Below are 21,295 nucleotides of genomic sequence, written 5' to 3'. Positions count from 1 at the left end.
ACCTGCTGAAAAGAAGTTGGAGCAGGCTCTCAGACAGATCATTTGCCCTATAACCCTTATGGGAAGCTTATGCCCAGAAACTCAACCCGGTAAGACAGAACAGACCAGATTGTCTTCCTAAGAGAAACTATTTATGAAACTCCAACTTGATTTATTGCCCCCCCCACCTCCTGCAAAGCATTGTGTGTTTTACATATTCTGCTATGGAACGGAAACAATGTTCCCTGGTGCTCTGGGGTATGAAGATGACACTGAGGTCAGCCACATATTGCCACCATTACCAAATGGAAAGCCATTTTCGTAAGTGGGGAAGTGCTCTACTTTTTATTTAAAATATAAACTTCATTTTTTTTTCATTTTTTTTTAGTTTTTTCTTTTTTTTTTAAGATTGGCTGCTATTTAGAACTATGATAGTTCATGTTTCACACACCAAACATTTACTTGAATCAGAGTTTTTATGAAACTAAAAATTACGTTCACAATACTAAGGCTCATTAAAATATTTTAATATTAATTTACATTCTTCTTCTTTCAGAAGTACACAAAACTTTTAAATAGCATATCAGTATTACACAACAAACCCAATTAATATAAATATAAAATGTTTTACAAACATAATAACCTACACATTCACTTTCAATAATTTTATCACTTGTATTTTTGGGGGGTATAATATAGACCCAAATGGAATAGGGGTTGCTTTAATTAGGATAGTTATTTTTGTAACTTCAGTCTTTCACAGCTTAGTATATATGCAATCTCACTGTTTATGAAATAGAGAATTGTAAAATTTTCCATCTCTTAATAGTCTTGTAATGGAACAGAAAAATATCCTGTGTGTCACATTTCTTCGAGGAATCAGTTGTTATGAAGAACCATTAGGGCTGGTTTCTTCTGTGAGTGGTTTCTGAATGCTTTCAAAACGCTCATCCCAAGTGTCAAATAATTGCCTTGTCCATACCTGGGATGTGCTACTTCTTGAACATAAGCTGGTGATAGAGCCTTTCAAATTAATGGTTGAGGTAGCTCAAACAATGTAATCACTGAGGCTTGAAGTGAAAAGGAAGAAAACAGAAGTTTTTCCTATCAGTCAAAATGCACATCCTTACTTATCTATCACATAGATTTGGAAAGATACGGGAAAGAAAGAAGAGTGGAAAATTAATCCTGAGAGAGCATATATAAGAGGGAATGAATGAAAATGTTTCACCTACATGATGGTTCTGTAATAAAAGTTTTCCCAATCAACAGGCGGCCATAAATTCATTTATATTTCTGTTTTCCAACTTTCTGAACTGCAAGAATCATTTCAACAGATACCACACACATATATACAATATACAGTACCGGCACTGGGCCATAATTTGAAATACTCATGAAGTACACATGAATGTAAGGCACTTTTGCGGTTTACAAAAGTGAATGCCTCAAAGTTAGGTTATTTCCCCCAAATGAAAAAATATCCTCATAAAAGTTCATAGGATCCCTGAAAACTAAGTAGGCATGAATAATTAGTGATCTTGGCCAATGTTTGAGAAACTTGGTATGACTGAAAAACAGAGATAGAGAGGTAAATAATTTTTAAAATTACAGAGTTCTATATTTCAGTGTTAGGATCCTAAAACTGCTCTCATAAAAACCTATCAGTTCTAAATCCTAAATTCTCTTTTCTCAACCACAAAAGACTATAAAGAGTCAGCAAGAACCACTCATAGTGAACTGTTGTTTGGATTTAGTGGTAATCCCACACTAAGTTATAAAAAACCTGGAAATAATAAAGACTTTATGTTTCTTTTGCAAAGTTATTTCTTACAAATATTATAGCTACATAGAATCTTATTCAAACTACTTAAAAGTGTGAAATTTCATATATTTTCTTTAAATCAAGAATTTTAAATCCCAAATACAAATACTGTTGCTCCAAATAATGTGAGCTTTCCTATGACTTCAAAACTTAAAGGAGGTTTGCAACCTACAATATACTATATTTTCTTATTTAGCAGAGAATAAAAAGCTTAGAAATCATAAAGCCAAAAAGTTAAGGGAACAATTTTTTGTGACATCATTCCCAGAAATTCTAGAAAGCCAAATCTCTAGATCATGGTTGGTAAGGACAAGTCAATAACAAAGGGATTCAGGACAGATACAACTGTACCTTGCTTCTTTATTCACAAAGTGAAAGGGGATGGGCTTTAAAAAATTATTATTTATATGTTACAGCATTCTAACAATTCAGTTGTTAGGATACCTAAAAAGGAGATTTTCAAATCATTTTCCTTAAATTAAAGGATGCAATTAGTATATTCTTATTGTTGAATATGGAAATTAAAATGCATACCTAGCTCCTTACATTATTTACAATTTAAATCTTTGTTGCACTTCATCTGCAATCATTCCAGAAATTGCAAGAGAAGAAGTAGCTGCAGGGGAGGGTGCATTTCTCACATGAAGAATGCGATTTCCAATATCTCCAACTCCTCCATCAAATACAAAATCTTCTATCAGATTTCCATCTCTATCCAGAGCTTGGGCTCTTACTCCAGCTGGACCTCTGCAAAACCAAGAGTGGTAGTCAACTGTCTGGAAGAGATAGGACACTTTACAAAACAGCGGTTTCAAAGTATTCTTAAATCAATAAAGTCTTTATTCTTCTAAATGCACAATTACGCAGAAACCCAATAGGTTTGTGTTTAGCCAAAGGCTATTAGTTTGTAGCCTGTCAAATATATCCTTAGCCTAGAGCACGTTACATGTTACATGCCTGTCATGTAACAGTGTTAATAAATGCTTACCAAAGAATACACAAATATTTACTTATAAATATTTGTTTTTCCCCAAAGTAGCCACAATTAGAGCGGATAAATCCACAATTAGAACTGATGAATTAATTTGGATTTATAAGATGAATTTATTATAAAATCAGTCAATGGGAATAAATAAGTCTCTTCTAATATAAAACAATAAAAATAGGAGTTATGTATGTCAGTTGCATTCCTAAATATCCACTACAGAATTTGATTTATTTTTGCATTTTTTTAAAAGATTTTATTTATTTATTTGACAGAGAGATCACAAGGAGGCAGAGAGGCAGGCAGAGAGAGGGGGAAAAGCAGGCTCCCTGCTGAGCAGAGAGCCCGATGCAGGGCTCTATCCCAGGACCCTGAAATCATGACCTGAGCTGAAGGCAGAGGCTTAACCCACTGAGTCACCCAGGCGCCCTGCATTTTGTTTTGATTATAAATTAAATTTGATGGAGAGCAGTATCTGCAAATGCCAGCAAGTTATTTTTTGTAGTTTGTTTTTATTTTCAACAGTTTATCCTTCCCTATCAGGATAGCCTTCGATTAAATGAGATGATAGGATGGGGCGCCTGGGTGGCTCAGTGGGTTGAAGCCTCTGCCTTCGGCTCAGGTCATGGTCCCAGGGTCCTGGGATCAAGCCCCATGTTGGGCTCTCTGCTCTGTGGCAAGCCTGCTTCCCCCCACCCCCAACCCCTGCCTGCCTCTCTGCCTACTTGTGATCTCTGTCTGTCAAATAAATAAGTAAATAATCTTAAAAAAAAAAGAATGAGATGATAGGAAAAGCAAAAAATGAATTAACTCGGCAGCATGTTAATATGGTAAGAGCCCTTATGACTGAAAGTTCTGCTTTGTAACACTTGAGTTCCCAAATTAGTTTTTTTTAAAGATAGTTAAAACTGACAGATGAAATCCGAATAAAAATATTTGTGAATCCAAAAGTACCTCCCTTATACAAGACTGAGCAAGGTTGTGTCTTATATTGGATTCGTGTGCAACGCAGTGGCCACGAATACCCAGATCCTAAGGGTAAGACCGAAGGCAAGCCTGCCCATCATGGAATTAACTGGCCGCAGGTTGCCTGAGGCCTTCAGTCTGTTACAGATGAGCGAGCTAGACACTACTGCGGGGCTTTACGAGTCCTGAATTCTTCTTACTGGGTTGCTGAAAATTCCATGTGTAAATTCTCTGAGGTTATCCTCACTGATCCACTCCATAAAGCTATCAGAAGAAACTCTGACACCCAGCGGATCACCACACCACAAGCACAGGGAGATGTGAGGGCTGATATTTGTAGGCCGCCAGAGCCAAGAGCTGTGGCCTTAGAAAGGGTCACAAGTTCCAGCACACTATTAGAGGGTCTTGCTGTGTGGAATGGACAAGACGTGATACTCTCCAGCTCCACCATTACTGCTAATAATATCTGTAAAATTCTTACCTAATAAACAGTTAGGACAGTCATGTCCCTTAAAGTGTTCGTTGTCTGTTAAAATGAGTTGTCTGCAGATTGTTCCATGAATGCACTGGCAAAATTATGAAAGTTGAAGTACAATAATGTTTGAAGACTATTAAGTGATGATGTATTTTGTTTCTGATAAACACTTTTGTCTTTGCTTTATCTTATTAGGGAGTTTATATGCCAGTGTTTAAAATGCTGTTTGGTATAAGAGGTATACAATAAATTCTGTAAAAGTGGAATGCAGAAGCTAGCCATGTCATTTGTTGGTGCATGTAATGAAACCTATTCTTTACTGGGGTGATGTAATGTTCTGCTGGTTTAGTCTCAAATGGCTGTTTTTAGAGGTCTATTAAGAACAAGCTTTTTAAATTGGATTTTGCTTGGAAATGTGAAGAACATCCTAATCTTTTATCATGATCACATGCAGAATAATAAAGCTAACCAGGGCCTACATTTTGAGGTTGAATCCACCATTCTACTTATATAATGGCTGCCTCTAAAAGAATGCCACCATTTTTAGGAGAATTGAATAAAGCTGTTATAAGAGGGTTCTCTTACAAATGAAAATAAATCCTGCTTAACCTAAAAACAACAAAAAAAATTACCTCCCTTGGAACTGTCCAGAAAACGGAGTTTGAAAATAGCTGTCTTAGGGGGTGCCTGGCTGGCTAAGTTGGAAAAGCAGGCAACTCTTGATCCTGAGGTTGTGAGTTCAAGTCCCATGTTAGGCATAGAGGTTACTTAAAATAATAATTAAAAAAAAAAGAAAGAAAGAAAGAAAGAAAGAAAGAAAGAAAGAAAGAAAGAAAGAAAGAAAGAAAACAGCTGCCTCAAACACACCATAAAGACTCAAGAAATCAGGCAAAAATATTAAACATTTGGGATTCTGGGCCAATGAAGATAAGTACTTAGGAAGACAGAAAGAACATTATAAGAGCACTGCCCTCTAATGATATTAAGATAATGATCATAATAACTAATAACTATTATTTACTAAGTGCTTTCTCTGTACTAGGAATGCTAATTCTCACAACTATAAGAGGCTGATACCATTTCTGTTTAACAGCAAAGAAGCACAGATTAAATAACTTGCCTGAAGTTACACCGCTATAACTGTTCCTTTGTAGAGAGGTGAATGAGAACTACAACAAGAGTATAAGGTTCTATAATAAGGATATATAATCTGCCCTATGGAAGCCTGCAGGGAACCTGGGCAGGGGGGTTTTGGGGTGTAAGGATTTCCAAGGAAGAATCAGATACAACACTTAGAACACAAAAAGAACCAGACTGAAGCTAACATTTCTTTGGGTAAGGACATAGATCAGCTGACACACTGTGTTATTAGCCAGCATGTGCTCCATTTTATACATTCTGTACTTGTAGCTTATCTCAGCTCATGAGAGCAGCACTTCTCTCCTCTTTTCCTGAACAACGCTGCTGTTGCTCTTAAGAGCATCTCTGGGAGTTTTCTTGTCCTGCTCCTTTTATCTGGCAGAAAGCTAACACATAGGGGACACACAGTCATTGATGAATGATCAAAATAAAACTTTCCTCTCTTACAGAGATTTAGTTAGTACATTCCCTTGACTTCCCCTTCTAAGCAAATATAATACTGATTAACTGCAATTACAAATATGTCTATACTTAATTTACTTCTCTTACAAACACCAATTATCTTCTCAGTGTCCCCTCCAGCCCAAGTGTTCAAAGTGTAATCCAAAGTGTAAAAAACAATATGCAATATTGTTTTTCTAAGGATCTCTCTTGAGCTCAAACTAAAGTTAACTACTTAACAGGAAATGTTTAAACTACAAAATTCTTTGTGTTGCCTCTTCAGCACTTAAAGCAACTTCAGGGTTTTTCTCGGCATGATTACATATAGGCATTCCCCAACAGAACACCTCCTCTTGACATGAGCATTATAACTTGAAATTTCAGGTAAAATAAACCACGAATTTCCTAAGGGCCAAAATCTTATACACCACCCCTACTTTATCCTCATGTCTAGATTTGTGCCCTGTACATACTAAGTACTCAATAAGGCTAGAAACTTTATTTTTTAACTTCTTATTTTTTTTTTAAGATTTATTTATTTATTTGATAGAAAGAGAGAGAACACAAGCAGGGGGAGTGGGAGATGGAGAAGCAGCCTTCCTGCTGAGCAGGGAGCCTGACATGGGACTCAATCCCAGGACCCTAGGATCATGACCTGAGCTGAAGGCAGATGCTTAATGACTGAGCCACCCAGGCGCCCCAACTTCTATTTTTTTTTTTTAAGATTTTTTATTTATTGATTTGACAGAGAGAGATCACAAGCAGACAGAGAGGCAGGCAGAGAGAGAGAGGGAAGCAGACTCCCTGCTGAGCAGAGAGCCCGATGCGGGACTCGATCCCAGGACCCTGAGATCATGACCTGAGCCGAAGGCAGCGGCCCAACCCACTGAGCCACCCAGGCGCCCTATTTTTTTTTTTTTTTTTTTAAGCAGGCACTATACCCAGTGTGGAGCCCCATGTGGGGCCAGAATCCATAATCCTAAGATCAAGACCTGAGCTGTAACAAAAGTTGGACACTTAACTGATTCAGCCACCCAGGTGCTCCTTAACTGCTAATTCTTTAAAATTTTATTTTAATAGCTGAAAGAACAAGCTAGTGTATTTAATATTTGTGAATTCAGCTACATTGAGCAGTTTAGTGCTATCTGTAGCCATGTATTTTGCTATATTTACAGCTAAATTTAATGGGAATGTAAACTCTAAACCCTTAAATATGTCTAGAAACAAAAGGCATTCCTTCATCTGAAGAGTGCTGTCTTTATTGCTTTACTGCTCTGTGGCAGGCATTATCCTGTGAGCTGGAAAAGAGCTATGAAAGGCTACAATTGACATCTTTGACCAGTTCCAAACAGGACAATTAAGTATTTTATAAAACTCACCATGGGATCTACTGTTAATCTAAAAATAGAAGTTCACATGAACATATTGTATGGGGAAAGTAAACTACTCCACCTTAATTTCCAAACATGAAGGAGGGATATTTTTGTTACTAATCCTCACCCTAAATGGACTGACAGGAGAACATGGTTTTTCTATGCCCAGTTTCTGAATTTTGTTGAGAACTTGACTTGAGGATTAGAACTTTCTGAGCCTTTGTATATATTTTCTGAGGGCTTGAATAACACAAGCATTCTGTAATGGGAGTTGTGGAGTCCTATACATATTCAATCAAGTATTTTAATTGTGTTATTCAAATCTTCTAATGTTTTACCTGCTTGATCTATCTTCTATCAACAGATGGGTCTCAAAATCACCACAACTGTGGATTGGTTGATTTCTGATTGCAGTTATGTCCACTTTTGTTCTATTTCATATCTCTGTTATTATATGCAACAAGTTTATATTGATCTTCTTTATTGCTAATAATTTTTGCCTTAAAGTGTATTTTATCTAAAATGACTAGTACTCATCTTTCATCTTCTTTTTTTTTTTTTCCTTTCTAAGATTTTATTTATTGGGACACTTGGGTGGCTCAGTTGGTTAAATATCTGCCTTTGGCTCAGGTCATGATCCTAGGGTCCGGGGATTAACCCTCATCTGGGTCCTTGCTCAGTGGGGAGCCTGCTTCTCCCTCTGCTTGCTGCTCCTCCTGCTTGTACTCTCTCTCTCTCTCTGACAAATAAATCTGTTTTTAAAAAAAAGACTTCCTGAGATCATGACCTGATCCAAAACCAAGAGCTGGACACTCAATCAGCTGAGCCACCCAGGTGTCCCTACTAATCTTCCTTCTAATAAGCAATCTGCCTAGCACATAGATGAAATTTTTTAATCCAACATGACAATTTCTGTCTTAACTACTAAGTATACTTACATTTATTGTAATCACTGATGATTTCTGCCATATTATTTTATGCTATTTAACCTGATTTTTCTGGCATTCACAACCACATGTTTTTCAAGGGATTTTTATATTTTCTCCGGACTCTTGAGTATTTTGCAGTGCAAGCGTTGTCACATTCTCTAGACTAGTTGTTCTCAACCAAGGGAGATTTTGCCCCCTAGAGGACGTTTGGCAATGTCTGGAGACATTTTTGGTTGTAACTAGTGCTGGCATTTAGTAGGTAAAGTCCAGAGACACTGCTAAACATTCCATAATGAACTGGACAATCTCCCACAACAAAGAATTATTTGGACCAAAATTTCAATAGTGCCAAGATTGGGAAGCCTTGATCTAGATCACCTTAATTGTAGGAATGTTTGGCTTTCACCTTTGCCTTTCACAATGACATATATAGTCTTTAACTATCACTCACCATGAAAACATTTTGCCTGAAATTTTACTCTAAAATTCCCCCAAATAATTCATTTTTTAAAAATGAAATGAGGGGATCCTGGCATATGTGTCTTCATCTTTTCCACTCTTAAAGTACTAACAGATAAAAACTGTTAGATTACCATGTCAAAATTAATCACAGAAAAAATGAAAGGACTTCAGAGCTAAAATTAAGAACCTGAGAAATTATCACTTAACAATGAGAAATTTATATACCTAGGGGAGCCTGAGTGACTCATTCAGTTAAGTGTCTGTTTTTGGCTCAGGTCATGGTCTCAGGGTGCTGGGATCGAGCCCCATGCTTGGCAGGGAGCCTGCTTCTCCCTCTCCCTCTGCCTCCACCCCCTGCTTGTGCTCTCTGTCTCGCTCTCAAATAAAATTTTGTTTTAAAGTAGAAATTTATATACCTAGTACATGTATTTGACAGAGTATAACTTTACATTCTAATCCAATGTTCATCAGTAAATTATTGCCCCAAAAGTTCTGGGTAAGCAGTAGGAAGTCAAGCTGGATGCCCTTCAGTGGCAATTTAAGGATACACTCTTAACCTAAATATCCTACTGAAAGTGTAGCTTCAGTTCTTTTGACTATCTAAAACTGCTTAATATGCTTCTGCCTCAAAATTAATGATAGAGCACTTATGGTTTTACTGCATTGAGCTGCAAGACAGGCAGGACTTGAGCTTCAAAATGTGGGAAAGTCAACTGATCTTATTTCATTATTATTATTTAATATTGCAGGCATATAACAAGGTACAGAGAATAACATAATAAACACCTATTTTTTTCTTTCTTTCTCTTTTTCTTTTTTACCAAACAGCTTAAGAAATAAAGCTCATAGATAAGACAGAAGCCACCTATGGAACACTGATCCCATACTCTTCTCTCCCCAGAGGTAACCACTCTCTCGAATTAGATGCTAATTACTTCCATGCTTGTTACTATTTTCACATAATATATATAATCCATAAACTATATATGGTATTGTTCAAACTGATATAAATGATATCAAACATATTTTCTATAAATTCCTTTTTGCTACTGATAATTTCCTTCTTTTAATAGCTACAGGAATCAAGAGAAGGAGTATTTGGAATCGCTGAATGTGTCCAGCTTCTGTCTCCAAAGAGAAATCCTCTGATTAGGTTGAATTTGTCCCTAAATGTACCTGTCTACAGAGCTGTGTGCCCTTTTCTACTACATGCTAATGAATCTGGAAAATGAAATTCACATGCTTACATCCAGATACAGGAATACTCACCAAAACCCAATTCTACAACATAAAATCCACTGGTCTAAAGAGTTTTCCCCAGATGTCTATGAAAGGGTGGTAATAGAATATGGGTAGTGAATTCACTGCAACTGTTCATATACAGAATTCACTACGTCCACCTATTGTGGGCCTTTTTGTTTTTGTTTTTTAATTTTATTTATTTATTTGAGAGACAGAGAGAGAGTTAAGAAAATGAGTGGGAGGAGGGGCAGATGGAGAAGCAGACTCACTGCTGAGCAGAAAGCACAATATAGGACTCGATCCCAGGACCCTGTGATCGTGACCTGAGCTGAAGGCAGATGTTTAACCAATTGAGCTACCCAGACACCCCCACCTATTGTGTTTTTTAAGGAATATTAATATCAGTAAAAGATACCAGATTCGACCACTCTATTTTCAGATATAAAACAGAAGAAGACTGCTAAAGCAGACCACTGAAAACACACAAGCCTTTATTTATAGGTGAGTGAAAGAAAAGAAAGCCTAGATATTTTTATCCCTTCAATTTCAGGAGGTGAGTAGAAGGAGTGAGAGAGATAAGAGTAAAAACATTAGCTGGGTTTTAATAGTTCTTCTAAGGATTCAAAGAGGCTGGTCTGAGACTGATACCTTAAGAGTCAGATTTAGACCATGACGCTCAACTCCCCTAGGGGAGACAGCTGACATGATTACCGCTCTCTTTCCAGGCAAGTTCAGCAGCTGTTACTGAGAAGAAAGATACTCAGTGCCCTAGAGATTCATGGAGGGATGGATTCACGGACAGAGAGTACTTCAAAGTACATTGCTGATTAGGTCTAACAATAGCTTGGTCAGGGAAAATGGTGAACACCCTAAAATATCACCAAACAGAAAAAGAAAATATGCTTGGGTGGTATTTAGGACAATGTACAGCTTAAGTCCAGAAAGCCTTTTATCCTTGAGAAAAAAAGTTATCCTTCCTTCTTGAGTTATTCTTCCTTGGCCACACACCCCTGCAGTACTAGGACTCAGACTGGCTGTTACCACACTACTTCCCACTTCTGGCCTGCAACTACAATTCCTGAGTGGAGCAGGATCCAAGAAAGAACAAAAGAGGGAGAAAGGAAGACGTCACGTATAGAAGTATGTCTAAAAGGTTGTAAAAAGCAAATAAAATGTAATGTTTTCTGTGTTTCTTACCTAGTTAACATGGTGATCAGTGATCTTATACAGAATTAAAACCAAAAGGCTTTGCAGTGACAAGAGTGAGTAGCCAGGGAGATTAAAAAATTTCAGGCAAGATGTTTTTATCATGAGTGACAGCTAGACATGAAGGTTAAGGTGGCATCACAATACAACTGTGGTAGACAGTTCAGTATAATGGTGTAAGGTGGTCAGAAAACTGTAAACGCACGTAGCTCAGGCACTAAGGGCCAGGATGCAGCACGGCCAGATGCCTGCACTGCAACAACTCAACAGCTTGCTGGAAAAGAGAGGGCACATGAAGATTCAGTAGGCACGCCGACTCTGCAAGTGTGCTTATGAATCACCAAGTCAGAACCACCTCCCAAGGTCATGACCACATTTGCAATCCTCACAGCTTTTCCTTACCTCAGTATATCACTGGTAGTAATTTCAGGGATAAACTTTTGAAGGTGCTTCACTGTTGCACTGAGAAAACAGGCTTTATACATTTCATTGACTCCATAGGAAAAATTCTGGAACACCAATTTAATCAAGCCACTGAAAGAAAAAAAATTTTATGAGAGAAAGGAATTCTTTATTACTATGAAACATCTTTACAACTATGAGATCTGGGTAGGTGGCATCACAAAAATATAGGCAAAATCAGAAAAGAAAACCATGTATTAAAAGTAAATCAACTTTTGGTCAATATAAGAAGGAAACTTCATCAAAGGAATATCTTCCAAATTTAAATTCCTAAGAATGGTTTCAAACTGGAATTCTATAAAATCTGCCAACATCAAGGTTTTCTAATGCAAATGTTACACGCTTTCAAAATCACACCTAAAAGGCGTTAACAGATCTTTAAGTCAGAGTCATAAAGCAAATGGAGTACCTACTTTTCTTTAGTCAGCCAGAGGTAAGATACTCCAGGTCCTCAAGCAGGACTCTACGGAGCCTGTGTGTACATATATATGTGTTTTCATAAGCACACATACTAGGAAGCCCCATCCTAAAATCTGTTTCAGAATCAGTGAAGGGTAAAACTCAAGAATAGCTTAATAAGCTTTCTAATGATCTTGATGTGAAAACCTCTAGAGTGCAACACTCTTAAAAGGACCAAACAAAATACCTCACTGAGTTATTTCTTACCATAATAAAGAATCTGCCATCTAGGTCAACACAATTTATTGTTAGTTTTCCACGAAAGGAAACAACTTTGTTATCAGCAATTTCTCCAGTGGTTTTCAAAATAATGGTGACTGACTTGAAATGATCTTATCAAAGTAAGCCACCTACTGATTTTGAAAGAAACTTTTTTTTTTTTTTTTTTTTTTTTTTTTCAAAATCAACTAGAAGATTAGCCAAACAAGATTTGGATTGTCAGATATGTGTTTGTCTCTTGGTCTTGTTCTTTCTGACCAAGACACTACCCTGGCTCATGAGAATTTTCTTTTTTCTTTCTGTTTCTCTTTTTTTAAAGATCTTATTTATTTGACAGACAGATCGAGAGCCAGAGAGCACAAACGGAGGGAATGGCAGAGGGAAAGGAAGAAGCAGGCTCATCCCTGAGCAGGGAACCTGACAAGGCTCGATCCCAGATCCCTGAGATCATGGGATCATGGGATCATGATCTGATCTGAAGGCAGATGCTTAACCATTTGAGCCACCCAGGTGCCCCAGAATTTTCATGAAGTAGTTAAAACCTTATGTTTATTCCACAAAGCTCTTAATCTGGATTAATAAAAAAATCAATATACCAATCACAAATATGAGGATTTACACAATGGAATATCAAGAAAGATAAATTTTCCCACATTAAAAATATAAGCATATAAAATATTTTTTTGTCATGTAAATAAAGTTACCTCTTGATAATTTCATCCATAACATCTCTGGCACTGAAGTCAAAGGGTTTATAGCCTTCTCGTTTAAAGGCAAGAACCGCATTGGGCCCTAGCCAAATACTGCCGTCCATCCTAGGTGTGAAGTGAACCCCTAGGAAAGGAAACCGGCTATCTGGGACCTATGGATTTAATATGTCAAAGAGTTATCATTTCATATTACATTCTATTATACATGGAAGCACTAATCTGATAATATAAAACACTTTCTCCTGATGTATTTTAGTTGCGTTACTTTTGATTTGTTACTCAGATATTCCTTCCTATATTTACATGCTTCTGCCTAGAAATGCCACACAGGAAACAGTGATGCTATTGACATCAGTATACACTGTCCCATGTGTTCCTCTTTCTGGATTAAAAAAAAAGAGAGAACTGTCCTAGTTCAGGTTATTCCCCGCTCCCCAGCCCCTCAGCCACAATCTATGTGGCTGGCAAGTAAAATCAGAGCTACCAGTAAAAAAACACTCATTTATAGTATAGGCTTTTAGAAAGTGGAAATGCATTAGATTGAAGCAGATGAAATGTATGTTTTGGCACCATCAAAAAACATTAAATAGCTCAATAGCAGCAATTTCATCTGGTTCAACTTAGTAGTTTCAGAGAGAAGAATGAATTCTTCATGTAAATGGCTCTGGCTATACCATGAAACTACAGTGGCCACATCCCCTTTTCTGCACCAATCAATACTGAATTGAGAAAGTCAGCTGGGTATCTGGGCATGCTGTAAGGGAAAGTTCTCTTATGAGTGCTCCTTCCACCAGAGAGGGGGAAGAATTGGGTTCTTTCTTGATAGTCCCTCCCATAGTACACTCTGCTTTCTAGACATGCACTTGTAGGCACTTAATTACAATTTTATAACCATGATTTCAGAATAAAGATTTAGGGATTTAATGACAAGAGAAATAGGTGAAATGCTTTTCCAAAAAGCACTTCAAGACAACCCTTAACTTCTGACCCAAGTAAAAGTTTTTGTTTCATTCCCTTTTTGCCCACAACCATCTGGGGAAGGGTGAGGAGGCGGAAGCATCATTACCTACCGGATAAATATTTCCTTTTACAAGATAGCGTTTTTCTGGCTTCAAGAGCAGGTAATCTCCCCGGAATGGTACAATTTGAGGGTCAGGATTACAGCCACTCAATTCTGAAATACGGTCCGAGTAAAGTCCTGCACATGTCACAACATACTGACACTGAACTTCCTCTCCCTAGTGCAAAAGAAAAGAAAAGTAGGAAGTAGAGAGGAGAATATGTCAAGGGGGGAAAAGAGATGATAGGAAAGATAGGGTATAAAAATGACTTTTTTTTCTTTTTATTTCTTTTAAAAGAGGGAATTAAGTACAAGTATCAGCAAAATAAGTTCTTCAGCATTTAGATAGCAGCTAGAAACTTATGGTACTAGCACGTAAGAAGGTATCACCTTAAATTTTTTATTTAGAGGTAAAATCATTGAGCTTGTGAGGATACTTTAAGTTAGACAAACACACACCCCTATTTTACTAAGACCTACCATGAAACTTAACTATTTGTTGTAAAAAGAAGCAAACTTCACTTAAATGGATGGCTCCCACCAATATGGCCTTGTCTGTCTTTCAGATTTCTCATCTTATCTATGAGTAACTACACTCTCACTCTCAGATTGCTTCACACTCAATAATCTTGCTCAATTCCAACCCACCAACGAATTTCTCCTTCCTGATCAATGTATACTTTGTAAATTGAGGCTAGTTTTGAAATCTCATCCTTTCAATACACATTTACTGAGAACACACACTATAGTTAAGGAGATTACTAATCTTAGGCTGCTATAATTTCCCATAAATTTTATTTTGTGATCATCTGCATATTTTTTGCTCTACCCTGCCAGCATTAGCCAATTTGTCACCCTAATTGATTAAATGATTTCATTTAACCCCAATTCCCTACCACATTTTAATTCCCACCTCTTTAATTCTTATAGAGTAAACAATTAGCACCTCCCTGCTCTAGGTAATTTCTTGTCCCTAGACTTCTTTCTCAGAAAACCTGTTTCTGGAGCCTAGGAGTTACCTGCCTTGACAGTTTTTCCTTCCAGCTCTTACTGATTCAGACTTATTCTATCTTTACATCACATTTTGCTACAAAAGTAAGCCTCTTTTCAAGTTCTACAACTTACACTTCTGAAAAAGTCAGATGAAACTTTTTCATAGTGAATTCAAATTAGCTAGGCTAAACCATGACAGTTTTAGGACCCTTGAAGTCAAAAGCGATATATCAACAGAAACAAAAAAATGCTTTCTTCTAAATAGGTTAGTATCTTTCCTGTTCATCTAGAGGTATACCGGAAGTACAAGAAATATTTTTATGTCATATAAATCTACTAGTTGCTACTTGAAAGGTCAGCAGTTCTTTTGCTCTTCGAACATAAAACATAAATAAGACTTATGATAAATGCAAAGATAAGAGAATTTGTAGAATGCAACAACCTACAAGTTCTCTTTTAAAAATCAGGGAACAGGGACGCCTGGGTGGCTCAGTTGGTTAAGCAGCTGCCTTCGGCTCAGGTCATGATCCCAGCGTCCTGGGATCGAGTCCCACATCGGGCTCCTTGCTCATCAGGGAGCCTGCTTCTCCCTCTGCCTCTGCCTGCCATTCTGTCTGCCTGTGCTCTCTCTCTCTCTCTCTCTCTGGCAAATAAATAAATAAAATCTTAAAAAAAAAAAATTAAAAAAAAAAAATCAGGGAACAGGGTGCCTGGGTGGCTCAGCTGGTTAAGCGAATGACTGCCTTCAGCTCAGGGCATGATCCCAGAGTCCTGGGATCGAGTCCCACATCAGGCTCCCTGCTCCATGGGGAGTCTGCTTCTCCCTCTGACCTTCTCCCCTCTCATGCTCTCTCTCACTGTCTCTCTCTCAAATAAAAAAATAAAATAAAATAAAATCTTAAAAAAAAAATCAGGGAACAATTTCAAACAAAGAAATTACTAAAAACTTTCATAGGTCCCTGAAATAATTTTATGCTAAACATGAAATAAGAATTAAAATCAGTAATACTTTAATTTCACATCCCAAATCAAAATTTAGGTAAACACTGAATGATACATTTGTTCAAACAAAAATTTCTTTAAAAAAATAAACTATGCATCTCTACAGCTATTTCAGAAGTAAAACAGACTTTTTACCCATATATAAAATATAAATCTTTAGTTAGCAAATCCTCCCCCACCCAGATTGATTGATTGATTAAGAAATCCAGGAGGTGGAGGCGCAGAGGGAAAGGGAAGAGGGAGAATCTTAAGCAGGCTCCATGCCCAGCACAGAGCCTATGCAGGGCTTGATCTCACAACCCTGAGATCATGACCTGAGCTAAAATCAAGAGTCAGACACTTAACCAACTGAGCCACCAAGGCACCCCCCAAAATTTATTCCTTTTTTTTTTTTTAATATTTATTTATTTGACAGAGAGAGAGACAGATCACAAGTAGGCAGAGAGGCAGAAGGGGAGGGGAAAGCAGGCTCCCTTTCTGAGCAGAGAGCCTGATGCGGGGCTTGATCCCAGGACCCTGAGATCATGATCTGAGCCGAAGGCAGAGGCTTAACCCACTGAGCCACCCAGGCACACCCCAAAATTTATTCTTAATTTAACCTCTTTTAACCTCTCACAGAAGCATAGACATTCAACTTAGTAAGTTGACTCAAATTTTTAATTATATTAAAAATGTTTGGTTGCCTGGGTGACTCAGTCAGTTAAGTGCCTGCCTTCTGCTCAGGTCATGATCTCAGGGTCCTGGGATCAAGTCCCACATCGGGCTCCCTGGTCAGCAGGGAGTCTGCTTCTCCCCTTGCCTCCACTTCTTCCTGCTCATGATCTCTCTCTCTCTCTCAAGTAAATAAAATCTTTTAAAAAATATATAAATTTAAAAATATTTAATTATATTTAACTCTACTAAAGGTAAATGCCAAAGTGAAAGGCAACAGCTATAGTAACTGTGGGTGAAATACATATTCACTGGTATCCCAGAGCCCCCTGCATATATTTCATCACATGATGCCATACTCTAGTGAAAATGGCCCTTCATTGAGGGCAGGAGCAGAAACACACTTTTAATCCTTCTTTGAATGGAGATCCCTGGATGCTCTGTCAGTCACTTGGGCCACATGACCCAGCAGATTTGATGGTAATCAGGGTGTCTGTGGCAGACAGAGATGTTTTATGGAGACTCTGGTAGGTCCCTATAGGCAAATCACAACACAGAACTTCAGGATTTTGGAAGAAAGTTATATCATCCTCTGCAGATAACTGTCTTCCTTTTGAGAAAGTGCTCTGGCTTTGACTCAACACTTGACCACAGATCACTAAGTTACCATGTGAACAATTCATTATTAACTGTATGTTGTCTGACTCACCAAGCCACAAAATTGGGTGTGTACCGCAGTACTCTGTCATCAAGGGGTAGCAGAATATACAAGATCAGGGGTGTACAGGTCCTGCAGGCACACCTAAGTTACAGAGGGAGGTGGCTCTAATTCCCATGACCCTTGGTCCTACTAAATTACTTCCTCCTCCTCAAGTTGCCCATGTGGCCCTATGGGAAGTTCTCTATGATCAGCTGACCAAGGAAGGAAAAATATAGGCCTAGTTTACAAATGTTTCTGCACAACATCCTGGCACTTGAAAGTGAACAGCTACAAACCAGAGCCCCACTCAGGAGTGACCTGAAGGACTGTGGTGCAGGGAAAACTTCCCAGTGGGCAGAACTTTGAACACCATACCTGTTGTTTCTCTCACCTAGAAGGAAACCTGGATAGAAGTATGGATCTATACAGCTTCATGTGCAATAACTAATCCTATGGCTGGTTGTTTAGGAAATGGAGCTCTGGAAAAAAGGTATGTGAATGGACCTCTCCAAAAAGGCTCAGAGAGTAAAGATACTGGAGTTCCATGTGAATCCTCACTGAGAGTAACCATGGCAGATGAAGATTTTGATCATCAGTAGACAAGATAACCTGCTCTATGGATGGTAACTAGCCTCTTTCCCAGGCACCCCCGTCCTTCAATGGCTTCTTGAGCTAAACGGTCATAGCAACAAGGATGGAGGTGATGCATGCAGTCAGCAACACGGACTTACTCCCCAAGGCTGATCTGCCTATAGCCACTGCTGAATGTTCAATCCACCAACAGCAGAGATCGATAGAGCCACTGAGATGGTCCCTGGACCACTTCAATCAAAAAAAAAAAAAAAAAAAGCCAGCACTTAGTCCTCACTGAAATAGATAGTTGTCCTGGATATAGATCGGTCTTCCCTGACTACAATGCTTCTGAGGAAACCATCTGTGAACCTACAGGATGACTTATTCACCATTATGGTATTTTGCCCAGAAGCATTACTTCTTCTAATCAGTGAGCTTATTTTACAACAAATGAAGTATAACAGTAAGTTCTTTCTTGTGGAAATCACTGATCTGACCATTTTCTCCATCGTCTTTAACCTGCTAGGTGACCCAAAGTAGAATGGGTTTTTGAAGATAAAAAACAGAACTAGCTGGCTGGCAACACCTCGCAGGGCTCGGGCAATGTCTTCCAGGATACTCTATACGATTAATATACGGTGTTGCTTCACCAAGAGCCAGGATTCACAGGTTTGGAAGTCAAGAGGTAGAAATGGGAGAAATGGGAATAGCTCCTTACTATTACAATAATCCACTAGTGAAATTTTTGCTTTCTGTCCCCAAAATTTTGTGCTCTGATGTTTAGAAGTCTTGATTCCCAAGGGAGAAATGCTTCCATTAGAGAATAAAAAATGGTTCCATTAACCTGTAAACTCATACTGCCAGACCTGACTGCTTTGGGTTCTTTGTGCCAGTGAATCAACAGGCAGAGAGGATTACTGTACTGAATGGGGAAACTGGAAATGAGTCTCAAGGAGAATTCGAGTTGCTACCATACAGAGAGCTTAGGGATGATGAAGAGAACTATGTCCTGAATATGTATCTCCTGGGGATATCTCTTAGCATTGATAGATATAAAAGTTAATGGAAACCACCACAACCCAAAACAGGCAGGGCTACTAATGGCACAGACACTTCAGAAGTGAAAGTTTGAGTTATCATTCCTGAGTGAATAGGAATGAAAGTCATGAGTTAACAGCTTGCCACGGGCAAAGGACCTATGGAATATGTAGTGGAAGGAGAAAATTATAAATATCAGCTATAACATGTGACCGGTGAGAGAAATGAAGAATGTAGTGGTTATGAGTATTTCTTCCTGACTTTGAAATAAATATATTTGACTATGTATTATGCAATTCTTTCTTTATCCTCACTGTTACGGACTGAATTGTGTCCACCTCCCATAAGTGCATATGTTGAAGTCCCTGCTCCTAAGGTGACTGTATTTGGAGACAGAGTCTTGGGGGTAGTTAAGATTATATGAGGTCATCTAATCTGTCTGAGAGGATTGGTGAGCTTATAATTGTAAGATACTAGAGACTACTCTCTCTGCAAATGTGCACACACAGAGAGGAGGCCATGTGAGGACACAGCAAGAAGGCGATCATCTACAAGCCAACAAGAGAGATCTCACCAGAAACCAAACATGATGGCACCTTGATCTTAGACTTCTAGCCTCCAGAACTGTGAGAAAGTAAATTTCTGCTCTCTAAGCCACCCAGTCTGTGTTTTACAGTAAACAAGAAGACTACCATTTCTCCATTATCTAACATGGGGCCGGCTTCTCAATCTCAGTGCCATTGACATTTGGGGCCAGATACCTCTTTGTTGTGGGGGCTTATCCCTCACATCCAGCATCCCTGGCCTCCACCCACTAAATGACAGTAGTGTTGACCCCCTTCATCAATTGTGACAAACAAAAATGTCTCCAGACATTGCTGAATATCTACTGGGTGGCAAAATCACCTCCAGTTGAGAGTTACTGATCTAATACATTTAAGTAGTGGGTAACCTTACATCTCAGTATTAAAGTTAAAGGATCTCAAAGAGGGAATGTGACTCAGCTAAAAAGAAATGAACATTACCCAAAGATGGATTGAGTAGACTTCGTATCTTTTTTGGAGTTAGCATGTTTTCAGTTCTATAAAAGATAGGTGCATCTTGTAGGTGGAATCATAATTTTACTACCAACTGTATTTGGCAGTTAAATGTGGTCATAAGGGGTGTAAATAGATGCCAAGTTGAAAAGGGATGGACTGTGGGTGTCAATCTGCTTAAGCTGGGAAAAATAACTGATAGAATCCCCTTCCTTGTAATGGTTCCAAGTTAAAGCTGACCAGAACAGGAATTGCATATGATTTGGCAGGCAGAAGTAAAGCCCCAGCCATTATTCTCTGAAGGTCATTCCAGTCCAATGTGGTGACAAAAACCCACTGCTAAGTGAATTATAGCGCCACATCTAACTCTGCTTCCCAACTATTGATACTACTGACTAAGTGCTGCCCTCTCCCACTACTTGGGTGAGAGGCAAGAGCTCCCCAGGACGCTTCATGAGCTTCCCATGTGCAATCCCACTTTAGTAGTTGGACACACTTGGCTTCACAGACTGGCTAGAGATGCCTCTGATCTACCAACTCCCCTTCTGAACCTATGCTTCCCCAGATCCCTTCACAATTGTGTAAGACCTACAACCCTCATTAATGACTCTACTCGCATGACTGAACTCTGATCACTTGGAGAATATATAGCAAATGCAATGCTTTTATGCCATTCAGTAGCTCTTGTTTTAGACTACATGCAGATAAAGGAAAGCAGTTCATTTCCCTCTGAGCAATCTTCCCTCCACCAAAGTCCTCTAACTGGTAGAGAGTGAATAAGTTAATGCAGGTTAGTAGATGGAGCAATAAAATATTTATTAGTTTTGCCTTAAATACTCCAAGCGCTTATAAGCCTATTCTTTGCTGGCATAATCACTTTGTGAAGACAACTCCAAGTTGAAACCCTTCTTAAAAAGCAAGCTTTTAAACTGCTCTCAAAAAATTTATCTTAGGGGGCGCCTGGGTGGCTCAGTTGTTAAGTGTCTGCCTTTGGCTCAAGTCATGATTCCCGGGTCTCGGGTCTCGGGACCTGGGATTGAGTCCCACATCGCACTCCCTCCTCAGCGGGAAACCTGCTTCTCCCTCTCCCACTCCCTCTGCTTGTTTTCCCTCTCTCCCTGTCTCTCTCTCTGTCAAATAAATAAATAAAATCTTAAAAAAAAAAAACAAAAAGAATTTATCTCAGAATAACTTCTACATTCGACAAAATTCATCCAAGGACACAGAAGACAGCACTGTGATTAATTCAACTTTTTAAGGGAGGAGAAAGGATGAAAGTAGATAAAGTAGATGTAAGTAGTGTTGTTTAAGAATCTTTACCTTTGGATTCCTTATAACAATTGGATATTTCATCCCTGAAAAAAAAAA

General features: G+C 38.4%; 1 protein-coding gene across 1 annotated transcript; it reads right to left on the bottom strand.

Annotated features, from left to right (window-relative positions):
- Positions 1-485: 485 nt before the first annotated feature.
- L2HGDH (L-2-hydroxyglutarate dehydrogenase) lies at positions 486-21,288 on the bottom strand. The gene is made up of 5 exons (XM_032871165.1): positions 21,248-21,288; positions 13,944-14,111; positions 12,868-13,025; positions 11,426-11,557; positions 486-2,551 (listed from the first exon to the last, which is right to left on the bottom strand). Exons 1-5 carry the CDS (start codon positions 21,278-21,280, stop codon positions 2,356-2,358), a joined length of 687 nt encoding a protein of 228 aa, XP_032727056.1. The 5' UTR covers positions 21,281-21,288; the 3' UTR covers positions 486-2,355.
- Between the last annotated feature and the right edge of the window lie 7 nt (positions 21,289-21,295).

This window comes from Lontra canadensis, unplaced genomic scaffold, assembly GCF_010015895.1.
Source record: "Lontra canadensis isolate GAN:19392208 unplaced genomic scaffold, GSC_riverotter_1.0 scaffold42, whole genome shotgun sequence".
NCBI classification, from domain to species: domain Eukaryota; kingdom Metazoa; phylum Chordata; class Mammalia; order Carnivora; family Mustelidae; genus Lontra; species Lontra canadensis.
The sequence above is the reverse complement of the archived record's forward strand: the minus strand, read 5'-3'. Positions and strand labels throughout refer to the sequence as shown.